The following is a 23205-nucleotide window of genomic DNA, read 5'->3' as shown; positions in this document are numbered from 1 at the left end:
GAGTTATATCAAATTTGTGCCCGATTCAAATGGAAGTAGATTCGGGACTCTAAAAATTGAAGTGAATTCCTTTAATAATCAACAAAACGGTGTAAGTTGACGTATTTTCCAAAATCTCTTAGGATAATAATATATAAGAGATGATGCTTTTAGTAGACTTTAGAGATTATAAGATTACATTATTAGTTGTGTGTGTATATTTGTCAAACTGACACGAAATAAAACATTCGAAATAAGAAACAAAAGAAGATAAGATTTGAATAAAGAAGCAAAAGAGCATCACATCCTATAAAGCAGTGTTGCCAACTCTAAAACTGCCATAGACACAATATGAATATCTTTTCACCAATATAATAATAACTATGAAACAAAGTACCACAAATGAGACAATATTATAAAAAAGTATACTCATTAATGTTGAAATCGAATTTATTCCATATTCTGTACCTGGACGTCTACTAATGTTGTTCATTTTGTGTGTAGCTAAGTACCTACCTACATCAACGATTTTTACTGAAAATTTATATGTAATATCACCTACATAATACATAGATTTACTATTATATATTGTCATATATAATTTGGAAACCTCAGAAACATACCTATAATAAAATTATTGGTACCGAGTGGAACTCAAATCTGCCATTGATTGAATTCTGGCCTAGTGCTTTACGAATTAAAGGCTCGATGGCATTGAGTGAGTTTAAAAGGGGGCAAGTCAGCCAGTGCGATAATGATGTTGACTCACAAAACTTTTCACTCGCTAAGAAGCCAACAATCTAGCGAGTTGAAACCATAAGTTGTTTCTTTAATTTGCGGAGACGGAAATGTAAATAAATGTTCATTGGGATTTACGCCAGACCCCAATATTGAAAGGGTACATAGGATATACTTTATGTATCTTAAACTTCATTTTTGGTACCTACTATTTGACAGGACGTGTTGAGTAGTTTGTTTTTTTACCGGCAGGTTCGCCACTATGGCTCTATTGCGCAGACGCCAGCGAGTAGCGAGTAAAGTAGCCCGGCTTTAAACTTTTCTCGTAGATTGTTGACAATTTGCTTGTTAGCTAGTTAGATGATTACACTGGGCGAGTTTACTAGTAGATAGCAAAGTCGCCGGCTTGTAGCTTGTAAACTCGCTCAATGTCATCGGGCCTTAAGCAACTTGTACCATACTTAATTATGCTAAATAACTAACAACTATGCGTCCAAAGTCTAATCTCAGATTTCGTTAATATTGGTCCCTATATTTTGATTCAAGGTATATTTTAGTTTTAATACACTTGCCAATAATTTTTAATTAATCTGTTAACTGCCGAAAGTGAATATATTCGCCGTAATTACACCGATCCTTACATAATTACTACCAATTAACTAATTGCGGCATAGAAGAAGGAATACTTTTTATTCAACACACATTTACTTTGTTTTATTTACACAAGATTTAAAAATGTTTCACAATGAATGCTGCATTCTTAAATCTTGTGTGTTATTCATTGAATAAAAATAGTTTAATTCAAGAATATACTTACTGCTCCCTGTTACTCTCTAGCAATCAGTGTTTAAGGTTGCGCGATTTCCCTCTGTCCTTCGCCATGTCATGCACCTCCCGCCATGTGAGACCTTACTTTTGTAGCACTGCAGCAACAGTAATAAATATAGCATAGACGATTAGCTGAATACGGTGTAGGTTTGATGTGTACATGGTTTTTGACAATTTGTGAACCAAATGGTATTAGTCGGTATGTATACAGTTAATGAGGTAACGGCCCTTTGGTATGGAACAGTCTGCAGCCAATGAGGTTTTATATTGGCTAGATGCATGTAAGTGAAAATAAAAATTTTGCGTACGGACGTTTCCAGTGCAGAGACAAAATTTCAAACTTCATTGGTACACAAGTATTGTGGAGTGTTGGTATGTCTTTGTAAAAAGAAAATGAACTACTTATTATAAGGAGTCTTATACACTATTTCTATAATTACATTTGTGGACATTTATCAAAGGAATGAAGTATGGTTAAGTTGGTAAACTGCGCAGATGCTACAGGATATTTCAACTGAATAATAATGCCAAGTGTTTCATCATTGGTTATTTATCTACTCATTGCAGACATATAGTCTTGTCTTAGGCCCTGTAAATTGGTTAATAAATCGCATAGTAGAAGGTTGAAGATCCCTTCAAATGAACCTGCAATGCGAAGTTATTCGTAGCTAATCTAATCAGTAAAACATAGATCATTTTTTTTTTGCTTCATTTTCATAATATTTAGGCTCCATCGATACGTTTTTCTCATGTCTATTAACAGATTTCAGTGGGTAGGTATGATTAAGAAATTCCTTATCTCAAATTTTTCTTTATAATCAATTTTAGCATTTTATTTTTTGACAGCTAATCTAATGACGGTAACAAACTGCACAGGCTTCAAGTATTGATAAAATTAAATTTAATATTATATAATACTTTCCAATAATTTTCAATATACAAAATAAATACTTAATTAATTTAAAGTTATTTATAACTTATACAAATATATACCATCATAAATCGTCAGGTGTTCAAATTTAGAACTAAGCTCATCACAGTATAAGAAATATTGAATATGTCAAATGTTAGCATGTCGTCGCTATAGGATTGGTTTGTCGAATATCCGTTTTTGTCGAAATCGACCTTTTAATGCAGAATGTTTTTTTGTATCTAAATGCACTAGAACCATCCTTTTCTGTAAATTACTTAGTAATGGTAATGAATAGATCATTCATATGCTGTAAAAATAACAATTTAAATATCTCCATGTATTTAAATATAGGATTATGAAATTTGTTTTTCATCTCCTGAACATTTGGTCTATTCGGCAAACCAATCCTACAGCGACGATGTGACGCCCTCACTCAACGGACAACTTATATTGGCGGATCTATAATTACCTATACAAAAAAAAATATAATTACATTTTAAAGTGTACCAACTTCTTTATTCCAAGTAATAATAAAAATAGTCACTTCTTATAAATGTAGATACAATATTATTTAATTTGATAATAATTATTAACGCAGTAATAATTAATTGACCACATTTGTAAGCGGTCATTTTTGATTGTTAAATCAACTTCACACGACTTTTACACAAATCTGAGGTTAGAGTAATAAGAAGGCGAGCTTTTCCTGCTTATTTAGCACTTGTACTACGTCTGCACACAGTCTCAGATGAATAGAAATCGACTCCCATTCTTAATACATAAGGAGTATAATATGACAATTAATGTCATGTCTTGAGGCCATGTTGATAACTAACCTTACTGATTTTTAGTGGATGACAGCTACTGACAATTTTTTTTAGGTTGAAATGGATATATAGTTTACCTATAGAATTTTTATTTAGACTTACCATTGTATTATATTTAGAATTACCATTGTCATTAAATATAATCAGAATATAATAATATATTATACCTTCACAGAGTTGAAGTTAAACAGATTTTTTGTTTATCAGCCATTTGCCCAACATTTAATGTTTATCAGATGCGGAATTCGAACCTGCGCCCGTGACTTTAGAGACAAGCTCTACCAACTGGTCTACTGTGGGAGTATGTACAAACGCTATTATTTGTTAGTCATATGCAGAGTAAGGTAATTAATTTACACAACTCAGTTTCATCCTACAAATTATCGGCTCACTGTCACCTCCTAAAAATTGATCATTTGCCGCAGGGCTAAGACTTGTGAACTTTTTGTTTTTAATATTTCGGAATATACCTACACTTAATAAATATAATATGTACAAGTAATAAACAATCTAGATTCAGAGTTAAAGAAAAACATTTTATTAGCGCACTACCTACAATTTAGATTCAGTTACATCATCATCGTCATCTTCATCATCAGAGTCATTCTCTGACTCTTCGTCCACCCTCTGAAATGAGATAGCCCGGAGAACCTTCGGTCTCTCAGTCTCAGTATGGATATCGGCCAGTACAATGCTGCCTGTTTTAACTGTAGGACTCGCTGGAGGTGTCCTTATGAAAGTGTCTTGCGGTTTAACATTCTCTAAATTGACATATTGCTCTGTTTTGATATTTTTTATTCCGCTAAAACTCGGCCTTGTCGTGGTTCCGTTGAAGCTCTCGTTTCTCTTCGGCACCTTTGGTCCACCCGATTTGGCAAACTTCTTTACCAGCGTATCGATTCTTTCCTTGGTGGCGTCGATATATTCGCTGGCTTGAATTTCTCCTCCCGGTTCTTCTCTCAGCAGTATGGACAATCTCTGGGCGTGCTCCATGTATATTAATGCTTGTCGGGTCGCATCGAATCTATCGCTACACTCGCCCATCGCTATGAAATGAGGAATGAATAATTCCAGGACGAGTCGTCTTCTGTTTGGTTCTAAAAAGTTTGGTAAGATAATCTGAAAGAAAGAGTAGACCACAATTTAATAATAATACAGATTTGAAGATATTGAATAGAATTATAGTTGAAGAGTGATTGCTTGGTACACCTATATTTAAATATTTCTTGGATTTTTTTTTCCCAAAAGGGAAAGTATAAATCTTATATCAATTATGATTTAAATACCGTCATACCCTTCAGTACATTGTATTAATTGATATATTTACCTTTCGATTGGTATTTTTCTTCATGTTTCTGTTGTGTATCAAAGTCTCTTCTGCTTGCTTTGCTTTTATCATTTGTGCATTTTGTTTTTTCCATTTATATCCCGGGTCTTTGGCTTTTATGTCATCCCAAAATCCCGCCCCTTTCATTTCATCTTTGTCAGAGTCTTCGTCTTCTTCAAAATCATTACTGACGATAGGCAAATTCGGATTGACCATCCGAATGACATCTGCTGTGGTTAAAATTCTGTACAATTCCCTGTAGTTAAGCACAGGATAAAAGTCCGGTTTCACATATTTGAGTTTACGTAAAGCTGACAGTAAATGTGTGACAGGAGCTTCTAATATGTCTGCTATAACCCTTTGCTGCTTCAAAAGCACTGAAGTTGGAATACCCTTAAGTAAATTGCACTTCGGAATGAAGTAGTCTGCCATTTTCCGTTTCATTACGTATTTATACATTGATTTCAAAAATATTTGGAGCGTTTCACCCAACCTATCTTCTGGCCATTTCGCATAATTATCTTCGCACTGCCAGAATAAATGATTTCTCACGTGACTATAATCGAGGCCAGCTTTCGAAAGATCATTCTTCATAAAAGTTTTGAATAGAGATATCGTAAACATGTAACACCTCACTTGGGAGTGTGCTAAGCTAGTCTCTAAGTACCTTTCGACGGCCGGGAACATAATTCTCCATTGGTACTTTTGGTTGACGTTGGGTCCTCTGGTCGGTCGGAATCCCAATGGAACCGAGAGGCATCCGAAGCCTCTCGCTTTATTAACAATATACTGAGTGGGCCACTGATATCTAAAATTTGTTCTGGGATTGGTTATTACATTCCTTTCTCTGATCAACCATTCGTTCGCGACTACCGGCCAAGTAGAATTCACGGCCGGCAGAACTTCGAAGGCCGCAATTCTCGCTCCTTTGTTCAGTTGGCAGTATATACTTGCGCCTTGAGTGGACGCTTCTCGAACGGCTTCCGGCGGAAATCCCAAAGGATCTGCTAATCTCATCAGGAACAGATCGGAAAAGTTAATCATGAAATGTATGGAGTTTAGGTAATACACCTTTTTGAAGAGCTCTTTCTGAGCGTTTGCTCCGTGACGAGTGTTATACGCGTCTTGGATATCATCGCCTTCGTCTTCTGCCATTATTTTGACTTCAACCAGCGATATGCACCTCAGAGGAATGACACTGGTGCTATCAGATAACTTGGCTACTATACTTTTTTCTAATTTCCTTGGAGTCGTTTCGGCAGTTATTGTTGCATAACCATAGTCAGATTCATTACCGCTGGATTCTGCTTGCGGACTATTGCTGGACTTATACCCGGAGCTTTCGCTTGCTGTGGGACTTATTTTTTTAACAGTTGGCGTGTCTTTCTTTTCGAGAACTTTATGTCTGACTGTCTTCGGTTTGGGTGGTTGTGAATTTATTAATTTTCCTTTGCTGACAGCTCTGTTGGAGGGTTTTAAAATACCACTGAGTCGTCGTCCACTTTCAGAATCGCCAGACTCTTCGCTGTTAACCAGATTTGGCGGTAGTGGGTTTATTAATTTTCCTTTGATAACCGCTTTGTTGGTCGTTTTTGAAATACCACTAAGTCGTCGTCCATTTCCAGAATCGTCGGATTCATTGCTGTTGGTCAGTTTTGGTGATGGTGAATTTATTAGTGTTCCTTTGATAACGGCTTTACTGGTGGGTTTTGAAATACCACTAAGTCGTCGTCCAGTTTCAAAGTCCCCAGACTCGTCGGTATTGATGAGATCTTTGTCGAATTTGCTCGACACTGAGGAGGAACTCTCGATTTCTTCTATCTTCTTTTTAAAAGCGTTCATAAAATTCTCACCTTCCGTCACCTCTATTTTTTCCTCTTCGATTATCGTCTCCGAATCCGACGATTCGACATCGCAATCGCTGTCTGAAGAATCATCTTTCCGTTCGCTAATTTTTTTGAACGATTCCTCGCGGTTTGTTTTATTTTCCAATATTTCCAGCTTCTTCAATTTCACGTAGCCTGCAAAATTTTAAATATTTATCAAATTCGTTAGCTTACCTACTTTTCATTTTGTGAACTTTGCAACAAATATCAATCAATGTACAATGACTTGACAAGCTAGTGATCTCAGTCGTGATAAATGACAAATCGTTTTGAAAAAATATAAAATCTAAATGATTTTAAATAGCCTTTTTTGCATAAGATTGTGCATACCTATCAAATCAACTAATAAATAATTCACATGCACAGGTACATTTACCATCAATTAAGTACTTATTCGTAAATTTCCAGCTAATAAATTATGTGTGTATAGTTCATCAAGATAATATTTTTCGATTGCTTATTTATGATATATAGATCACTTAAATCTAGGGATTGCAATACCGATTGAAAATACCATATTTTCTATTAAATTATCTGTTAAATTTCTTTACCTTTATCCCGTAATAAGTAAAACTAAATACAATTTTGCTCACTGTTTTCACAAAATTTTATTTTTTCATTATTTTATAAGCTACTCTTTAGTAGATAAACGTAAAAAAATTAGGCACAGACAAATCCATTATTGAATATAATTATTATTCAATCATAAAATATTCGCCACTAGGTCTGATAATACAAACAAACGACGTAGCCAGACAAAAATAATACAGTCTTCTTAAACCTTCCATGTTAATTAATACATTTTCTTTCCACTTTTAATACCGAATATATCGGTATTGTCTGATTTTTTAAACCGGTATTTCGGAATCGAAAAATACTGGAATACCGGTTTTGAAATACCGGTACTGCAATCCCCACTTAAATCTCCGTAATAATAAAATTATTATAATCGTATTTTTTTTCTGAAACAAGATATTTCGCTAAACTCCCAAATCTATTATCAGCCATTTCTTTTTATCTATGTACTTACATCAATACTGTAGACCTAATTACAGATTTAGTTACTTGCATTATTTGTCATTCAGATACATACTTCATTCTTGCATCCTTGTACGGGTCTCGTCTTCGGATAAGCCCAAATAAAGCTGCTACCATATTATTAATGACAACAATACAATTCAAGTGTCAATATGTGATTCTAAAATATTTTGATCATCGTTTTGTCTATCTCAATAATACTTATGCAAGTATTTATTTAAATGCTTGTTGGTTTGTTCCGTTATAATTATAACTTTAAAAAACACTGGACAAATATGAATGAAACTTAATTGTCCAGTTAGTTAATTTAGTAGAATATTGATATCTCAACCCGTTCCAAAGTTACACGATAAAACTTCTTGAAAATAACGTAGACAACGGGTCCCGACAAAACCACCCGAACCAAAACCGCCCAGATATTGCCGCCAAAACAATTTAGAAATGAGACAAATTTTTTTTACACCGTTTTACACGCAGCGAATAGTATCGAGTGATAGCGGGAAATAGCGCGACCATTTTTCGCCGTAAGTTTAATGTGAAAGCTTCCACATAGTGAGTTCCACACTCCACTGCAACCGTTTTGACGGAAAACGGTCTTGCGACTTTTTATCGTGCGATAATATTTGTTGCGTATGAAACGAGGGTAATGTGTCGAAAGACACATATAGGATATTAATAACATAATAATTTTAAATACCTGCTTCACCGCATTCCTCCATCTGCATCCTGTAATAGGGAGTGTCGAGAACGGTGGAATAGTCGTCAATCTCTCCAGGAGCGTTAACCTCGACGTTGTCATGGACGACAAACATTCTCTGGGGTTGAATGGCTTCCGTAGGCGCCCAGGTGCCGGTCTTGGCGCATCTGAACTGGACGTTGGCGTGCACCGCCTCCTGCAGCTTGTCAGGCATAAGGACGTGCTTGTGATGTTGCGCCATGTTGTTGTTTAGCATCACGTCGCAGTCCGTCACCGAGTTGTTCTTCAGGTCGAACAGCGTCCTGAAATATTAACAATTGAATTAACAGTCACGCGATAAATCCGCATTCTACATGATACAACGCATTGTCACATCAATATGGCGGTACTATGTCGAAAGGATTTGACGGGCGGTTTTCAAACACTCATACAATTATTTATATCGCCAATAATGGAACCGATGATACTCAAATCTCGCAGCTTATAAAACCGTTATTATAGATCGGAACAAACTTCTTTGAAAATGCTAATTTAATAAGAACTACTTAGTGGCGGGCTTATGGGCCCGACGAACTGACTGACTTGGAGACTCCCCGCGTTAAAAGAAACAAAAAAACACATAGAAAATGATTATTATTAAAAATGTCAGTGACGACTGTTGATACATAACAGTCCGGATCTGTTTGAGTGGTTATGTTTGGGCCCTTTTGATTTTAGTTGCAATGATTGTGTTATACCTACTATGGGGAATATTTTATACCTAATCAATTTGTGAGAATTACGCATCATTTTAAGATTTTGATATAATTTAATAAGTGTATGACTGATTTGAACTGTTTTGAGGCCCCCTTTTAAATCTTCTGACGAATCGATCGCGTCATTTGCGTCAAAGAAAATTGCCGCTGATAGAGTATACGTTGTATAACTTGCACTTTTTACTACTACACTGATACGCCTCTTTGGTTGATTACCTCTCATAAAATTAGATCTAATGATATTCATTTGTATTAATTAATATGTATGTAGTAATAACATTTAGTTAGTAGTTTAGTAATAACATTAGTATTTATTACTACATACTACTAAGTATGTAGTAATAAATAAACAGATAATATTTATATAAAAAAATATTTTTAGAATATATTACATCATTGTCATCCTAGAGCTGTAGTGCAAAGTTATGAAGCATATATACTCAAAAACCCTATGATGATACATCGCGCGTGTATATTGGTGTCTGTGGTTTTGTTTCTGTGTTGTATTCTGTACCCTGGCATCATACGAGATTAAGACGAAGATATTTTGTATTAGTCAGGCATTGAAGGAGCACGGAGGTTCGATCAGAATATATGAGTTTACTACTTGAGGCAGATAAGGTCCACCTCTGGCTGTAGTGGCAGAGAAAGAAAACAAAGCATTTATTCTTGGACAATCTCAAGATTTTAAATGTAATGCTGGCTCCACACGATGGCCCAAGTCGGACAATTAATGTTTGTGGTCACGTGGCGCTCACCATCGTGAACAGTGACATTCGCGAAGGCCAGCAAATGTCTGCCGTCTACCGACACAGTGTCGGTTTTCAATACGCATCAAAGGGCGCCAACCAGGGAACTGAAATACCTAACGAGTGTGGAGAAAGAGGCAACCGATCTCGAGTGTGGAAGAATATGGGATAAACTTAAATATGTCAAGAATACGTGTTCGCATTCGTTCTGACAACTGCAGCCCTATGTTCTAACTAGTGATATAAAGTTACCCGACGACATGACGTAATTGTGACGTCAGCCAATACACGCTCGAGGCAAGCCGTCCAACGCACACGGCTCACCATAGATATTATTATGCTGAAACACCTATTTGTGTATGGGGACAATGGATAACGCCATTATTTTAGTAGCGTTATATTCTCGAATGCTATTATCACTCCGGTAGTACGTCACAATGATGTCATATGACGTCATGTCGACCGGGCGACTACAACTCGCAAGTTCTAACATAAGCCCCCTGCTCTCGTTTTACGCACTGACGCTCATTCAATATTGGTGTATTTATCACACACTATTGCACGTCTATAATGTGTGGTTCATTTTCGTGGGACACTCACACATTCAAAAACCTGTATTGGGATAGATATAGCCTATCGAAATTATATTTATTAATCTGTTCTGTGGCTCCAACAATCGCTTGACTTGGGCCATTGTGAAGAGACCGGGCCTTAATACGAGCGCTCACGAAATCACGATTTGCTTTTTAATAGAATTCTTTCTACACTTCTTATGTGTTATTATTTATTAGTCAGCTGATACGTCGTAGGTACCTATCATGCATGTATTTTTTGAACCTGCCTTTTTATTAAAATAAAATGTTTCTGTTTATTCATCTAGATTAGAACATAGCCATTACTTCTTGCACCCAAACCAGCTGTATAAGTAATTAAACTCTACACTGTATGTTGATAATAAATAATAAATCATCATTACATCAAATGTACGATAGCCGATCATTCACGAATCACGATATAGTAAAGGAAGATTGCCATGATTGTAGTTGGTACCTACCTACCACAAAATCCACTTAATAAGATAAATTACAATGAATACATAGGTATATAAACGTCTAGATAATATGTAGGTATTATTTGAAACTTGGCCATGAGAGTTCAATAAATTTAAATCATCAATATACGTGCCGAAACATAAAAAATATTTTGCCATTACGATTTATAAAAAAAGTATCAGACCATTCCAACCCTAGTACACCACTGCTTCTTCTTCTTGCTGGCACTTGCCTGATCTAGCATTTTTCAATAGGCATCTAGCGTGCAAAAAACGCATCTAGCTTGTGGCGTTTTTGACTAGCGTTTTTATGCCTCCAACAGCTTTGAATGTGCTGAAAATACACTAGATATTTAGTTTATTTATTTTCATGCGCGATATGAGAATTCATGGCTTTATAGTGAATGGTATCATTTATTATAATTTAATGTGTGCTTAGGTACGTTACATTAGTTTGACGATTATCGGGGATTCAATTTTTCTATGTCATCGATTTCGGGTTTGGCTGTATTATTTAATGTTTTTATAGATATAATATTACATATTCCGAATATAAAATAATAATTTACATTTATTCATCTAAATCTCAAAGGTAATTCTCTATGTCTGCCCTACAAGAAAGAAGCTCTCGTCTTCAAACACGAAACGAAACTTGAACGCCGTTGACACAATATGTAGGTATTTGTTGTAAATAATGAAATATATTTCTGTTAAAATGTGTGTTTTTTACACATATCGCTCATGAAAAAACAATACCTCGTATGCCACATGACACTATCTGTACATGAGATGAAGAAAATCTATATAATCTCTATGATTCCATCAAATTTATCACGTATTTTTCGTATTCTACTATTAGTCTTAATGGTGAAATAATACATTTATAGTGACTGTAGAGAGTTTTCTTCATCTGGTGTTTTGTGGCATACGAGGTATTGTTTTCTCATGGGCGATATGGACATTTGTTTAAATTTTTGCAGTTTTTTCGACACGTGAAAGGAAACGTACATACATATTGCTTCGTTCTTGGTAAAATATGTAATTTTACTTGCAATTTTATTTTTACAAAATCTAGCGTATTTTCCTGCCAAATAGCATGTTCTGTTGTTGTGCCATTCCTTTTTAGGTATACCTACACATGATATAAACTGAATCATATTTATTGAATATATTAAATTAAACCAATTAGGTACATTGGTAACTATATTGTTTATTGAATATAATAAATGATACACATAAAATGAAAGAATATAAAGTAATATAAAACATTAAATTTAATAACACACTAATTTTTGTTTGAGGTTTTTTGTTTCATGTTGTTCACTTTTTACATCAGACGGATATATAACTTACATATTATTATGTCGTTGATTGCAAATTAATACATGCTGCTGAATATTCCTTTGTTAACCTATTTCTAGTCTTTGATGTAGGTACCTACATGATTCAATATAGAAAAAATTCTTTCACATGAGTACGTGGAAGAAAAAATGGTCAACAACGGAATTGCTAGATTTTTAATAGATACAAAAGTATCGGGCATGATTTTCCATGTTTTTAATATTATGTTTTCAATTCGGCATTCCGATTCATCAATTTGAGAAAGCCGATGACATTCCAATAATTATTCTTCAATACGTTTTCACATATTTACAAATTTTTCAGTTTTAGATTGCAAATCAATAATTACAGTACATACATCAAAATGATTTCACTATGATTTATTATTTTTCCGCTATAATCGTTTTGAATATAAAAAATAAAAGGAATTAATTTTTTTGGCGTGCTGTTGAAAACTTTTAGTGTGCCATGTTGGACACGCGTGCCACGCATTTGCCATCGCTGATCTAAATGGTTACATATTATTTGGTGACTCCTAGTGATGGTGTTCCTCATTTTAATTTCACCCTGTGGTGTTAATGTCATCTGCATATACTAATTTAAAGGTATCGGTGTATTAATGTTAATGCCAGTCATTCTTATGAGTCCACAAAAGATATGTGCCCACAGAACAGATAATAAATAGAATACCGATAGGCTATGTTCTATACGCCACATGTTGATACAGGGTTTTGAATGTGTGAGTGACTTACGAAAATAAAACACGCATTATACACGTGCAATAGTGTGTGTAATACACCAATATTAAATGACCGTGAATGCATATACCGAGAGCAGTTTTTAGTATTCGACGTATACGTATTCTTGAAAGGTGTTGAAATTTTTTCCGTATTCTTCCTTACTCGAGATCGGTTGCTTGCTTTTGTTACGTTATGTATTTCAGTTCCCATTATTTCTGAGTTCCCTGTATGTGTCTAAATCCCGTTTTTCTGAGACCTGTTAATGTTTCAAATAATGTCGACGTCGCATTTTGAATTCTAACCTCACAACGCATTTTTAGTAGGGTGAGTCTAGTCAGTCTCACAATCTTTGAGAATAAACCAACCCTCAGTTACATGGCACAATGTTCATCGGATTACGAACTTACGCTATCATACGCTGCCTTGAAATCTATCAATGAGTATCTATGGCGAATTCGTAACATTTCTACAGGATCTGTAGTATGGCTACACAATTGGTCAATTAAGAAGTGCTAAGTACCTAATCCACAATTATATGACCTTGACCACTGCTAATAGTGTTCACTGTGCATACATTATTATGCAGGTGCACTGATACTTAGAAAATATTATCTTTAGGTCAAAGAAAATCGCCGTTATAATATAAAGATAATCCTTCACACGCCATTATTAAACATTCCATTGTAATACACACAATCTTATCTTAGGAAATAAGTTAATAATGTTTATTGGTTACGTTTCCTAGTTTTTTATCATCAAAACTGCCGATATTGTGATAAGAATCCTGTATTTTATTAACTAGATAGATACATCAATAACTCCATCCCATACATTCCCTTACTTACATACTAGATTATGTCAATACATTGTAGAATAATAATATTTTTAAAACTTATTAGAAAAAAATACCAACATTCTGTAACAGAAATGTCATCAATTAATTATTGTAATGTCGTTTAATATTTTCTATATAGACGATATGCTACTAATACACTGTAAGCATCTGTCAAACTATTATGAGAGTATCCTATCATTTGTTTTCTTTCACTCCCCGATTAAAATAAACGATTCCTTTGGTTGATTTTTCAAATTTAGTATTTACGCTCTCATCTACAATATGTTTTCTCCCATGCGTTACAGATAAAACAAGAAAAGTATAAATATAAGGTAATATTGTTCCAATTTCCCAAGTAATTCCAGTGTCTTCAAATACTTTCAATATTTGTCACATCCCGTGCACTATGTTAATTAGTGGAGTTTTTATAATTAACTTTTAGGTTCCTGCTCTTAGACCATAAATCAATTATGTAATTGCTTTATTATTCATTAACTGCTACATTAAGGTAGTTTGATGTCACGTGGCATAGTATACTTATAATATAATAATATATGGAAATGGATACAAGTTGATTGCAGGATAGATCGTATTTCCACATTTGAATCTCATTTCCAGAATCATTTTATCATTTATTTTGAGATCAAAGTTTTTTGAAACGGTTTACACATCTTGGATACGAGCCCTGATAAATGGGGTGTTCAGTTTTAAAACGACCCCCTCTCCCACTCGTAAATAAACATAAGATAATCTGAAAAGATTACTAAATTTAATTTCGTAACTTTTATTTTTCTGATAAATTACTAATTATATTTCTAAATGTAGTAGGTATGTAGTATGCATATTTTTTTAAATTTCTTATCAAGAATCTTTATACATAAGGAGTTTAACCAACATTTATATAAAACTACTCTAGATGGTTTTGGTTCACTTTAGAACCATGCACCCTAAATATTATATTTATACGATTATTTATTTACTACGAAAAAACCCATGATGGCCGCGCGGTTTAAGCGATTTGTACTATTATTTACAGCGTCGTGGGTCCCAGGTTCGAATCCTGGATCTTCTAGCATGTACACATATTGTTTTTCAATTTGTGTATGAGTCAGAGTATGGACCTAATAGGTTGAGTAAGTGGCTGACATCCATTTCTCGTAAAAACAAAATCTGTCAATACAAACATCCACTCTGTGGAGGCCCATATGATCTTATTCGGATCGGACATGGTTAAAAAAAAACCTAAAAATCTCTAAACATAATAATATTAATATGATTAATATGCATTCTCATTTTGTGGCATGATATTTTCATTTTAAAAATGTGTATTTACAGAATTAAGTGTGCAGATAGACGGATGATTGTTAATTTAATTATTTTTTTATTACACACTTTATTTTTATAGCAACCATTACTAAACAGAGTGAGTCAATTTCGAGTACAAAATTCTCCTTAAAAATTGTCGAAAGAGATTGTAGTTTGAAGGTGTTTGTACATGAAAATATTAAAATTTATTCATGCAATTTTAATTGAGTAGACGCGTTATTTATTATAATGGTAGCGGTTTCATTAAAATGAGACATTTTTGAATATATTAAACTAATTACTTAGCATTGCTAAATGGTAATTTTCACTCGAAATTATAACAAATATTGGTCAGATTAGAGATTCGCTGTATCTACCGTATTATCTCTACGAGAGAGATTGTATCTTATTTACTATAGCATAAAATTAATACTAAACCAAGGCCTGAAAAAAACTGGCATGTGAGTGTGACAGAGAAAGTTTCCGGAAGCGCTTAGTGACAACTAACTTTACTATAATTATGATTTAGCAACTTCAAAGATTCTGCTCGAAAAATGTTGGTTATTTTTGGATCAACCTACATTATGTGAACAAACATTTTCAATTATGAATATCAATAAAAACTCTTTACGATCAAGCGTCACCGATGAACATGTTAAAATTTCCTTTTCATGATAATAAATAATGTTTGTCTAAAAATATTATTTTACTTGCGGGGTCCGCCGTTCGTTTTATATTCCTAATGTGGCCCTCAGTGACGTCCCTAGATAAAATTCCGCCTCATTTTTTTATACATTATTTTTATCATGCTTTCATGAGTCCAATATCTAAGAAATGTGTTGTATGAATACATTACTAACAAAATATCAGAATAATTATTCACAAATCTGTACGTTTCGTTTCTGGTCACCAAAGCGTCGCAGGGCAACGGAAGTAAACTAGATATCGTGAACTCGACAAAACCAGTGAGTTGAATTTTTTAATAGAAAGATATTTTCGTTATTACTAAGTTTAGGTAGCTCGATTTACCGCCCTTAGAGTAACTGCCGCCCCCAAGCGACGCTCAATCTGCCTACCCCCACGGGACGTCACTGGTGGCCCTTCATCCGAAAAGTTTTCCCATGTCTGATTTAGAGTAATACAGAATCAGCTGAAACGTAAGCGTCGTATTCACTGACGTGAAGCCTCTTTATCGACGTTTGCCACTACGCAAAAAGTGCAGTTTCCTTTGACTGCAATTATTTTTTTAGGTTATGTATGTAGTATCGTCGTTTAGTAAACGAACTGAGAACACACGAAAACGGTATAATACTTAAATCCTCGAATAAGCAGGCATCGATTATGCAGATTCCGAAAGTAAAATAGTTGAATTTTACTTATCTGGATTAGGTATCTATTTTTATCGCCATTCGTCTGGAGTCTGGACATTTGAGGTTCTATTGTACGTCATGTTCATAATAATTTAATTCTTGTCTTCTTCGTGTCTTTTATCGTCCTACTATATCGATGATTCGCAATGTACCTACGGCTACGGGTAGGATGAAGCCATAATAATTAGGGATTGCAATACCGAAAGAAAATATCAATACCGGTTTTTCGGTATTTCATATTGAATACCGGTATTCGTTAAAACATAAACAGAAGTAAGTACTTATCAGTAAATATAGCTATTAAAATCTCTTTAAAACATTTTTACAGCAAAATTTCACCTACCTACATTTATTATATTGACAAATGTGTATTGATCATAATATTGTAGATTTGTTGAGTTTTACAAATAATTTGAATATATTGATAATAATTTTGATTAAAACCCCCAAATAGGCTAGTTCAGTAAGTGCAAATAAGTGCGGCTGAGGAAAAGCTTCTTCAATTCAACGTTTGTACAGTCTTCAATAATTTTATTATAGAATAATTTATTGAACATTAATTGTCACGGATCTTTTCTATCTCGAAATAATATTATGTTAATTTATCGCGACAATTTTAAAAATATGGATTTCGTTTTATTATTATTTCACCTCTGTCGGATCCAGTCAATATATTTGCATTTTAGCAGCACATAACTTATACACTCAATTAAATAGGCAATACAGTACAAAGTAATGAAGAGATATTATGAAATTCATCTTAAAGACTTGTGGTTTCTTAACACCGAAAATTCCGGTATTTTGGATTTTTAAAACCGGTATTTCGTTATTGATAAATACTGGAATACCGGTTTTGAAATACCGATATTGCAATGCCTAGCCACAATACAAGATAAACGGAAATACAATGAACCACTGTGAATCTCTCAGGCGTTGAATAACTATCGGAGTTTGAATTTTATATATTTTTATAACTTTCCAAATGTATGTACTACTAGTTCATACTGGGGCTTAAGGTACTTTGACACATTTATAATTAATTACACATGTCACAAAGCACATTCATAATATGATAATTATACAATATACGCTGTTATCGAATCGATTTTTATTTTATTATTGCAAGGGGTTCGAGATAATACATTCTTTCGCCCAGAAAAGCTTAGGAAAGTTACATTTCGAATAGTAGTGCCTGTTTGTATTCGTAAGGGTGGGACGCCATTCAACTGACAAATTTAATAATATAAGGGAAAATAGGTTTTTTTCGAATTTTCGCGTAACTCCAGTAGACATAATAGCCATACATGAATGACTAAACGGTAAAGTTTTCTGAATAGGTATGTAAAATGACTAAGCAATTATTAAATAATTATTATACCGAAGTCTGATTTATGTATAAAAATAACAAGAAACATGCAGAAGCAACGTGATTATTTTATCTTATAGCAAATATATTTTCCTCCGATTATATTTTTATTATCTATCACATTTTTTTAAAACAATGCATACATGCGTAGTTATCAAAATTTTCATCAGCCTTTTAAATTATATCATAATAAATTTTGCGATAAATTGGGATAATAATAAGGTCCGCATTTTGGAAACGAGTTGTTGAAATGATTTATTTTATTTATCCGTGAAAAAAATACAGTAATATGACCTATTTTATGTAAAGATGTAAAATTCAAGTTTTCAAAATAAAATTGATTATACGAGTAGCATTGATTTTGTTGTATAACATTTATAGATGCTAAAATGATATCTAACTAATTAGGTCTTTTCTAAATTTAGCAATATTTCCATCACCATGCATATTGTGGTGTACGTTATGTCCAGTCCAGACCAAGATAAGATACACATGGCCGCGACACAATTAATGTCAACCTTTATTTTTATTTCACCGCGTATAAAAACATTTGAAATAATACTTGCTTATGTGTGGTTAAATTTTGGCATTTTTTTCACTATTTCATTAGAAGTAACGACGCATGGTCTTATAGAATGTTGGTTTAGTCGAAACGCGCATATGAAATGTGAATCAATTCGTGTAATTTAGTCATTATAATATAAACAGAAACTTTGGATTTCGTGTATAGGTACATGATAATGTTTACTGTTTAAACTAAACAGGTATTATGGGGTTATAGTAAATTAAAACTATGTTGAAGAAACCCCTTTTCTACCAGGTCGAGCCTTCTGTGGTTTCAGTTTGTCATAATAAGCAGCCCCGTCGCACATAAAAACTCGTCTCGACTGCAACATGTTGAATTTCATTTACAGGACACGTCAGTGTGACATCTTTGGTGAAAAAAAAACATCCTTGTCACATGTAACAAATTTCACTGGACATGGGCGCATGTGCAGATGCTGTTTTCATTAATTTTGGCTTGTCTAGTAACATTGGCATGGTTCCGCCTGTGTGCGCGGAAGAGAGTTGCATCATTGCCGGCGGTTTTGATTTATGACCATATCCCCTCCCCACTCAAGACGATTTTCTATGTACGACCGTACTAAGTGTCACTTTCTATTCAAGCTCCACAGTTTATTTTCAAAATAGATAGACCGGGTGTCCTTTTCTGGTAAATTTTGATACGTTTGGGTTCCATTTATATTATTTAAGGTTTTCTTCAACATTCTTGCTCATATGTAGTAAATAACAACTGATTTAAAATAAATATATGTACAGGTGGGCGGGCATTCATGCCATGAATTAAAATCATGCAAACTCCCAAATCATCATCATCATCATCATCGGCACTACAACCCAATGTGGGTCTTGGCCGCCTCCGGGAAACGTCTCCACTCCCCTCTATCTGCCGCAAACTCCTTCCATCTCCTCAGTCTCAGGGATGCTGTGTCTCTTTCGATACAGTCCAGCCACCGCAGTCTAGGTCTCCCGACTTTCCTTTTCCCTTCTGGTCTGTTGAAGAGAAGCCTCTTTGGTAGTTGGATGTCTTCTATCCTTGAGACATGACCTACCCAACGAAGTCGCCCCACTTTCACGTGTGAGACTACAGGGGGATCTTCATACAACGCATATAATTCATGGTTGTACCTTCCTCGCCACGTGCCATCCTCCTCACATACAGCTCCGAAGACTCTTCTTAATATCTTTCTTTCAAAGATATCCAGGTTCCTCTCATCTTTTTTTGATAAAACCCAGCATTCCGACCCATAGGTTAATATGGGTCTGATGAGGGTTTTGTATAACTTTATCTTAGTTTTCTTTGAGAGGAGTCTTGATCTGAAGTGTTTCTGTAAACCGTAGTAAGATTTGTTTGCCAGAGTAATCCTTCTGCTAACCTTCTTGGCTGATGTCGTTTTGAGGGGTGATGCGTGATCCCAGATATATGAACTCGTCGAAATCCCGAATCACCACATTTACATTATTTCGTTTTTAATGTCAGGCTCAATTATAAAAAAGAAGGCATACTCACCTAATTCATTCTTCAATATTAATAATAATAATTATTGTTATCTTTTGCGCGTATTGATTGTAAAACGATATCAAAAATAATGGCAGATATTTTAATTGATAATGATAAGATCTTTATAAATAATATTAGTTTAATAATTTTGAAGTAATTGTACTCGTGAGATAATTTTAATAAAAACATCACTAATCTGTCCAATAAATGCATAATTCATTAGGAATTTTGCGTACCTATCTCAAAATAATCATTATAAGGACGTGGCATTATCTCGAGAAGAATGACGATAATCCTATTATTACTTTATTAGTCAGGATTGTCTGCTGAAGTTAATATTTTACAAATAATTAAGACTCTCCGCACACTACGACGTCTAGCTAGAGTCTACTCTAGACATTACCACAAGGAGGCCGTTGTATATTGTATGTTTATTGCAAGGACGATTTGGACATTGGAATCGTGTCCCCTGTATTTTACAGAAATCAAATATTAGGTAACGTATGTATCAATGTACAGTTGTACCCAGGGCTTTTTTGTCATGTAACGCCGTGGAACGGCGTTCCGGCACATTTTTTCACGGAATTTTTATTGTTTCAAAAGCAATTAGACGAAACAATGTTCGCGCTTACATAGTACAAGCTAATTTTCCTGAATCATCTCATATCGACCGTGTTTAGGAAAAAGGGCGTAACCCTCACAGAACAAATTTTACAGGAGAGGCAAAAAACGTTTTTTGAATGATTTTGGTTCAATATTTAAAAAAAAAATAAGCACAGACATTGGGTGCAAGATGATTGATGATTTGGTGTAATATCTTCTCGATCTAATGATAATTAAAGAAATTATTACAAAAATCATTAAAATTGAGGGTAAATGCTTTTTTCCTTAAACCAAAACTTAATTAAAGCTCAATTAAAACCTGAATTTAGGATAATAATTTGGCATTTGCGGCTTACTTCCTTTTTACAGAACGTGTATTTAGTTGCATGCGTTGTAAATATCTAATAAAATCACTTTTAGAAAAATCGAGGGTTACGCCCTTTTTCCTAAACACAGTCGATATGAAAAGACATATCTTGAAAAACTATCGCGTTTGTTATATGAATTGAATTCTATTACCATTTCTTCAAGTGAATGTGAACGCGAATTTTCGCAAATGAAATTACGCCAATAAGAGCTTCGTTGAAGACCAAAACAGTTTCGGCACTTTTTTTCATCAAACTCGTCGGACCACCTTTGACACTTTTCGATCCTTCAAAATTTGTTGATCGGTGGTTACTCAGTGGAAGGCAGACTCTAACACTTAGAAAAGGAATCGAGACGATTTGCCAGACGAGAATTGCACTGAACTTTGGAAATCACCATGGCCCCCACAAAGGGAGGGCTGGCAGGGCTCTAGCCTGGGCGATCGACCAGATAAGTGAGATAAACGCACATCATTGTATTGTAAAATTAATCCACTTGAATTATTGTGTTGTCGGCACTCATATCATATATTATGAAGCACTCACTCATCGCGGCCCCTTTTTGGGATAAACAAGTAACATGCTACGAGTACCTTTTGCCATATTGGATAATTGAGTCGCTTAGAATCATAACTCACATATTCCAAAAATCAAGTTTTGAGATAATCGCTAAAAACCAACAGAGCACTATTTTTTGTAATTAGAAGAACAGTATTGAACTCCCTAGAATATTAATGAGTGAGAGAGTCGAATAACTTTTTTTTTTTAAATATATATACCTAATACTCCTAACGTTGCAGACATACAGCATACTATGAGAAATAGAGCTCCCCGATTGGTTAGGAAGGCGTTGGTGACAAAACTCCATTCTTTGAAATATACGACATATTACACCAACAATGAACTTTGTCAACGATTTTCACATGGTTTAAATTGACTTTTAATACTCAACTATTTTTCGGTATATAGATTAATTCATTTAGAATCACTTGGCATAATTAACTAAAAAACGACAAAATTGCAATATGTGAGTTATGATTCTAAGCGACTCAATTGGTCATTTATTTTTATTAGTCAGGAAATACATTACTAGTATAAATAATTATAAAATATATTTCTAGCGAATACTTAATCATTTAATTACATCAATCATCATATCACACCAAATTGCATCGCACAACGACATATTTTAAAATGTGTGATGTTTATTTATCTCACTTAACTGGTGCACCCGCCACGCGGGCTCCCCTAATCTCGGCCCCCCAGGTTAGAACCCTGTCAGCTCCCCTTTGTGGGCCTATACCTATGCTATATCATCGCGTATCCTCAGAAAAAAAAGTTTTAATTTATATTGATACAATGATTATGTATATTCAACATAATTAATTTGAAAACATTTCATGCATATACATACTAGAAAAAATACGATACCCGACGGGACTTGAACCTGTACCCGGTGAATTGGCATCAGTGTGATTGTCCAATTAAGCTAACGGGCATCCTACTTAATTACGACGATTATAGTTTATGTATATTTATTACATGCTGTATACCTAATAATATATACCTACCTACACACCGTAAGTTGTTTGTGAAGTAGTATAATATGTGGTGCACTAATCTATTTCACATTTTCCCCACTTCATTTATTTTACTATTCTTTTACTAACTTAGTTTCTTTATTTCTGTATTATAATATGATTTTTTTTTCGACCATGTCCGATCCTAATAAGATTATATGGGCCTCCAGTTACCACAGATTGGAGGTTTGTATTAACAGATTTTGTTTTTACAAGAAATGGATGTCAGCCACTTGCTCAATCTATTAGGTCCATACTCTGACTCATACACAAATTGAAAAACAATAATATGACGTATACCTGCCAGACCCAGGATTCGAACCTGGGACCCACGACACTATAGGCCGACGCTGTATTATCACATATAAACAATATGCATAGGTGTATCAAAGTATAAAATAAAAATGTATTGTTAATAGTTAGTTACCTCTCATAGTTCTCGAAGAACTGCACCGACATCATAATATTGTTGAGCAAAAATGCATCGGCATCGTTCTTCATCTGATACCTCATCCTCTTGATGGCCTCTTCGTCGTAAGAGATGGTAGTTGTGAACTGCTTCTGGTGTAGTGGTTTCTCCGGCCGAGGGGGTCTCGCGGGTGCGACGTCTTCCCTCTGCCTCACCCCGCTGGGCCTGTTACTCTCCCGTTTTCTCCGCTCATTTTCCAGCTGCTTGTTTCTTTCGTTTTCGAAAAAATTCTGTGCCCCCTTCGGCTTCTTGGATTTTCCGTTGCCCATATTCATTAATCCGCACTTAATTATCACTTCTTTCTTTGTGGTTTATTTCTTCTTTTGATTTCATTCACTTATCACCATGTTTAGTTTTGTCACTGAAAGTATTCACGTGCCG

At 34.5% G+C, this 23205-nt stretch overlaps 2 protein-coding genes across 2 annotated transcripts in view; one reads left to right on the top strand and one right to left on the bottom strand.

The window, feature by feature from the left end:
• Window positions 1-23205, top strand: part of r (carbamoyl-phosphate synthetase 2, aspartate transcarbamylase, and dihydroorotase rudimentary) — a 101440-nt gene that overhangs the window by 62210 nt on the left and 16025 nt on the right. The window lies entirely within an intron of this gene.
• LOC147064608 (uncharacterized) lies at window positions 3713-23135 on the bottom strand. The gene is made up of 4 exons (XM_085957617.1): window positions 22783-23135; window positions 8234-8535; window positions 4613-6633; window positions 3713-4404 (listed from the first exon to the last, which is right to left on the bottom strand). The coding sequence occupies exons 1-4, from the start codon at window positions 23097-23099 to the stop codon at window positions 3838-3840; spliced, it is 3207 nt and encodes a 1068-aa protein (XP_085813743.1). The 5' UTR covers window positions 23100-23135; the 3' UTR covers window positions 3713-3837.

The sequence above is a fragment of the Rhyacophila brunnea genome, unplaced genomic scaffold (genome assembly GCF_057557595.1).
Source record: "Rhyacophila brunnea isolate RB1 unplaced genomic scaffold, BYU_Rbru_1.0 scaffold_7, whole genome shotgun sequence".
Lineage (NCBI taxonomy): Eukaryota > Metazoa > Arthropoda > Insecta > Trichoptera > Rhyacophilidae > Rhyacophila > Rhyacophila brunnea.
Note: the sequence above shows the minus strand (reverse complement) of the source record. Positions and strands in the feature narration are given on the sequence as shown.

Excerpts from the sequence above, each read along its gene's own strand:
- LOC147064608 (XM_085957617.1), bottom strand. The coding sequence starts at position 23,099 with ATGAATATGGGCAACGGAAAATCCAAGAAGCCGAAGGGGGCACAGAAT. Across the intron at positions 8,536-22,782 it reads TTCTTCGAGAACTATGAGAG|GACGCTGTTCGACCTGAAGA; the intron begins GTAACTAACTAT and ends TTAATATTTCAG. Across the intron at positions 6,634-8,233 it reads GGAGGAATGCGGTGAAGCAG|GCTACGTGAAATTGAAGAAG; the intron begins GTATTTAAAATT and ends AAAATTTTGCAG.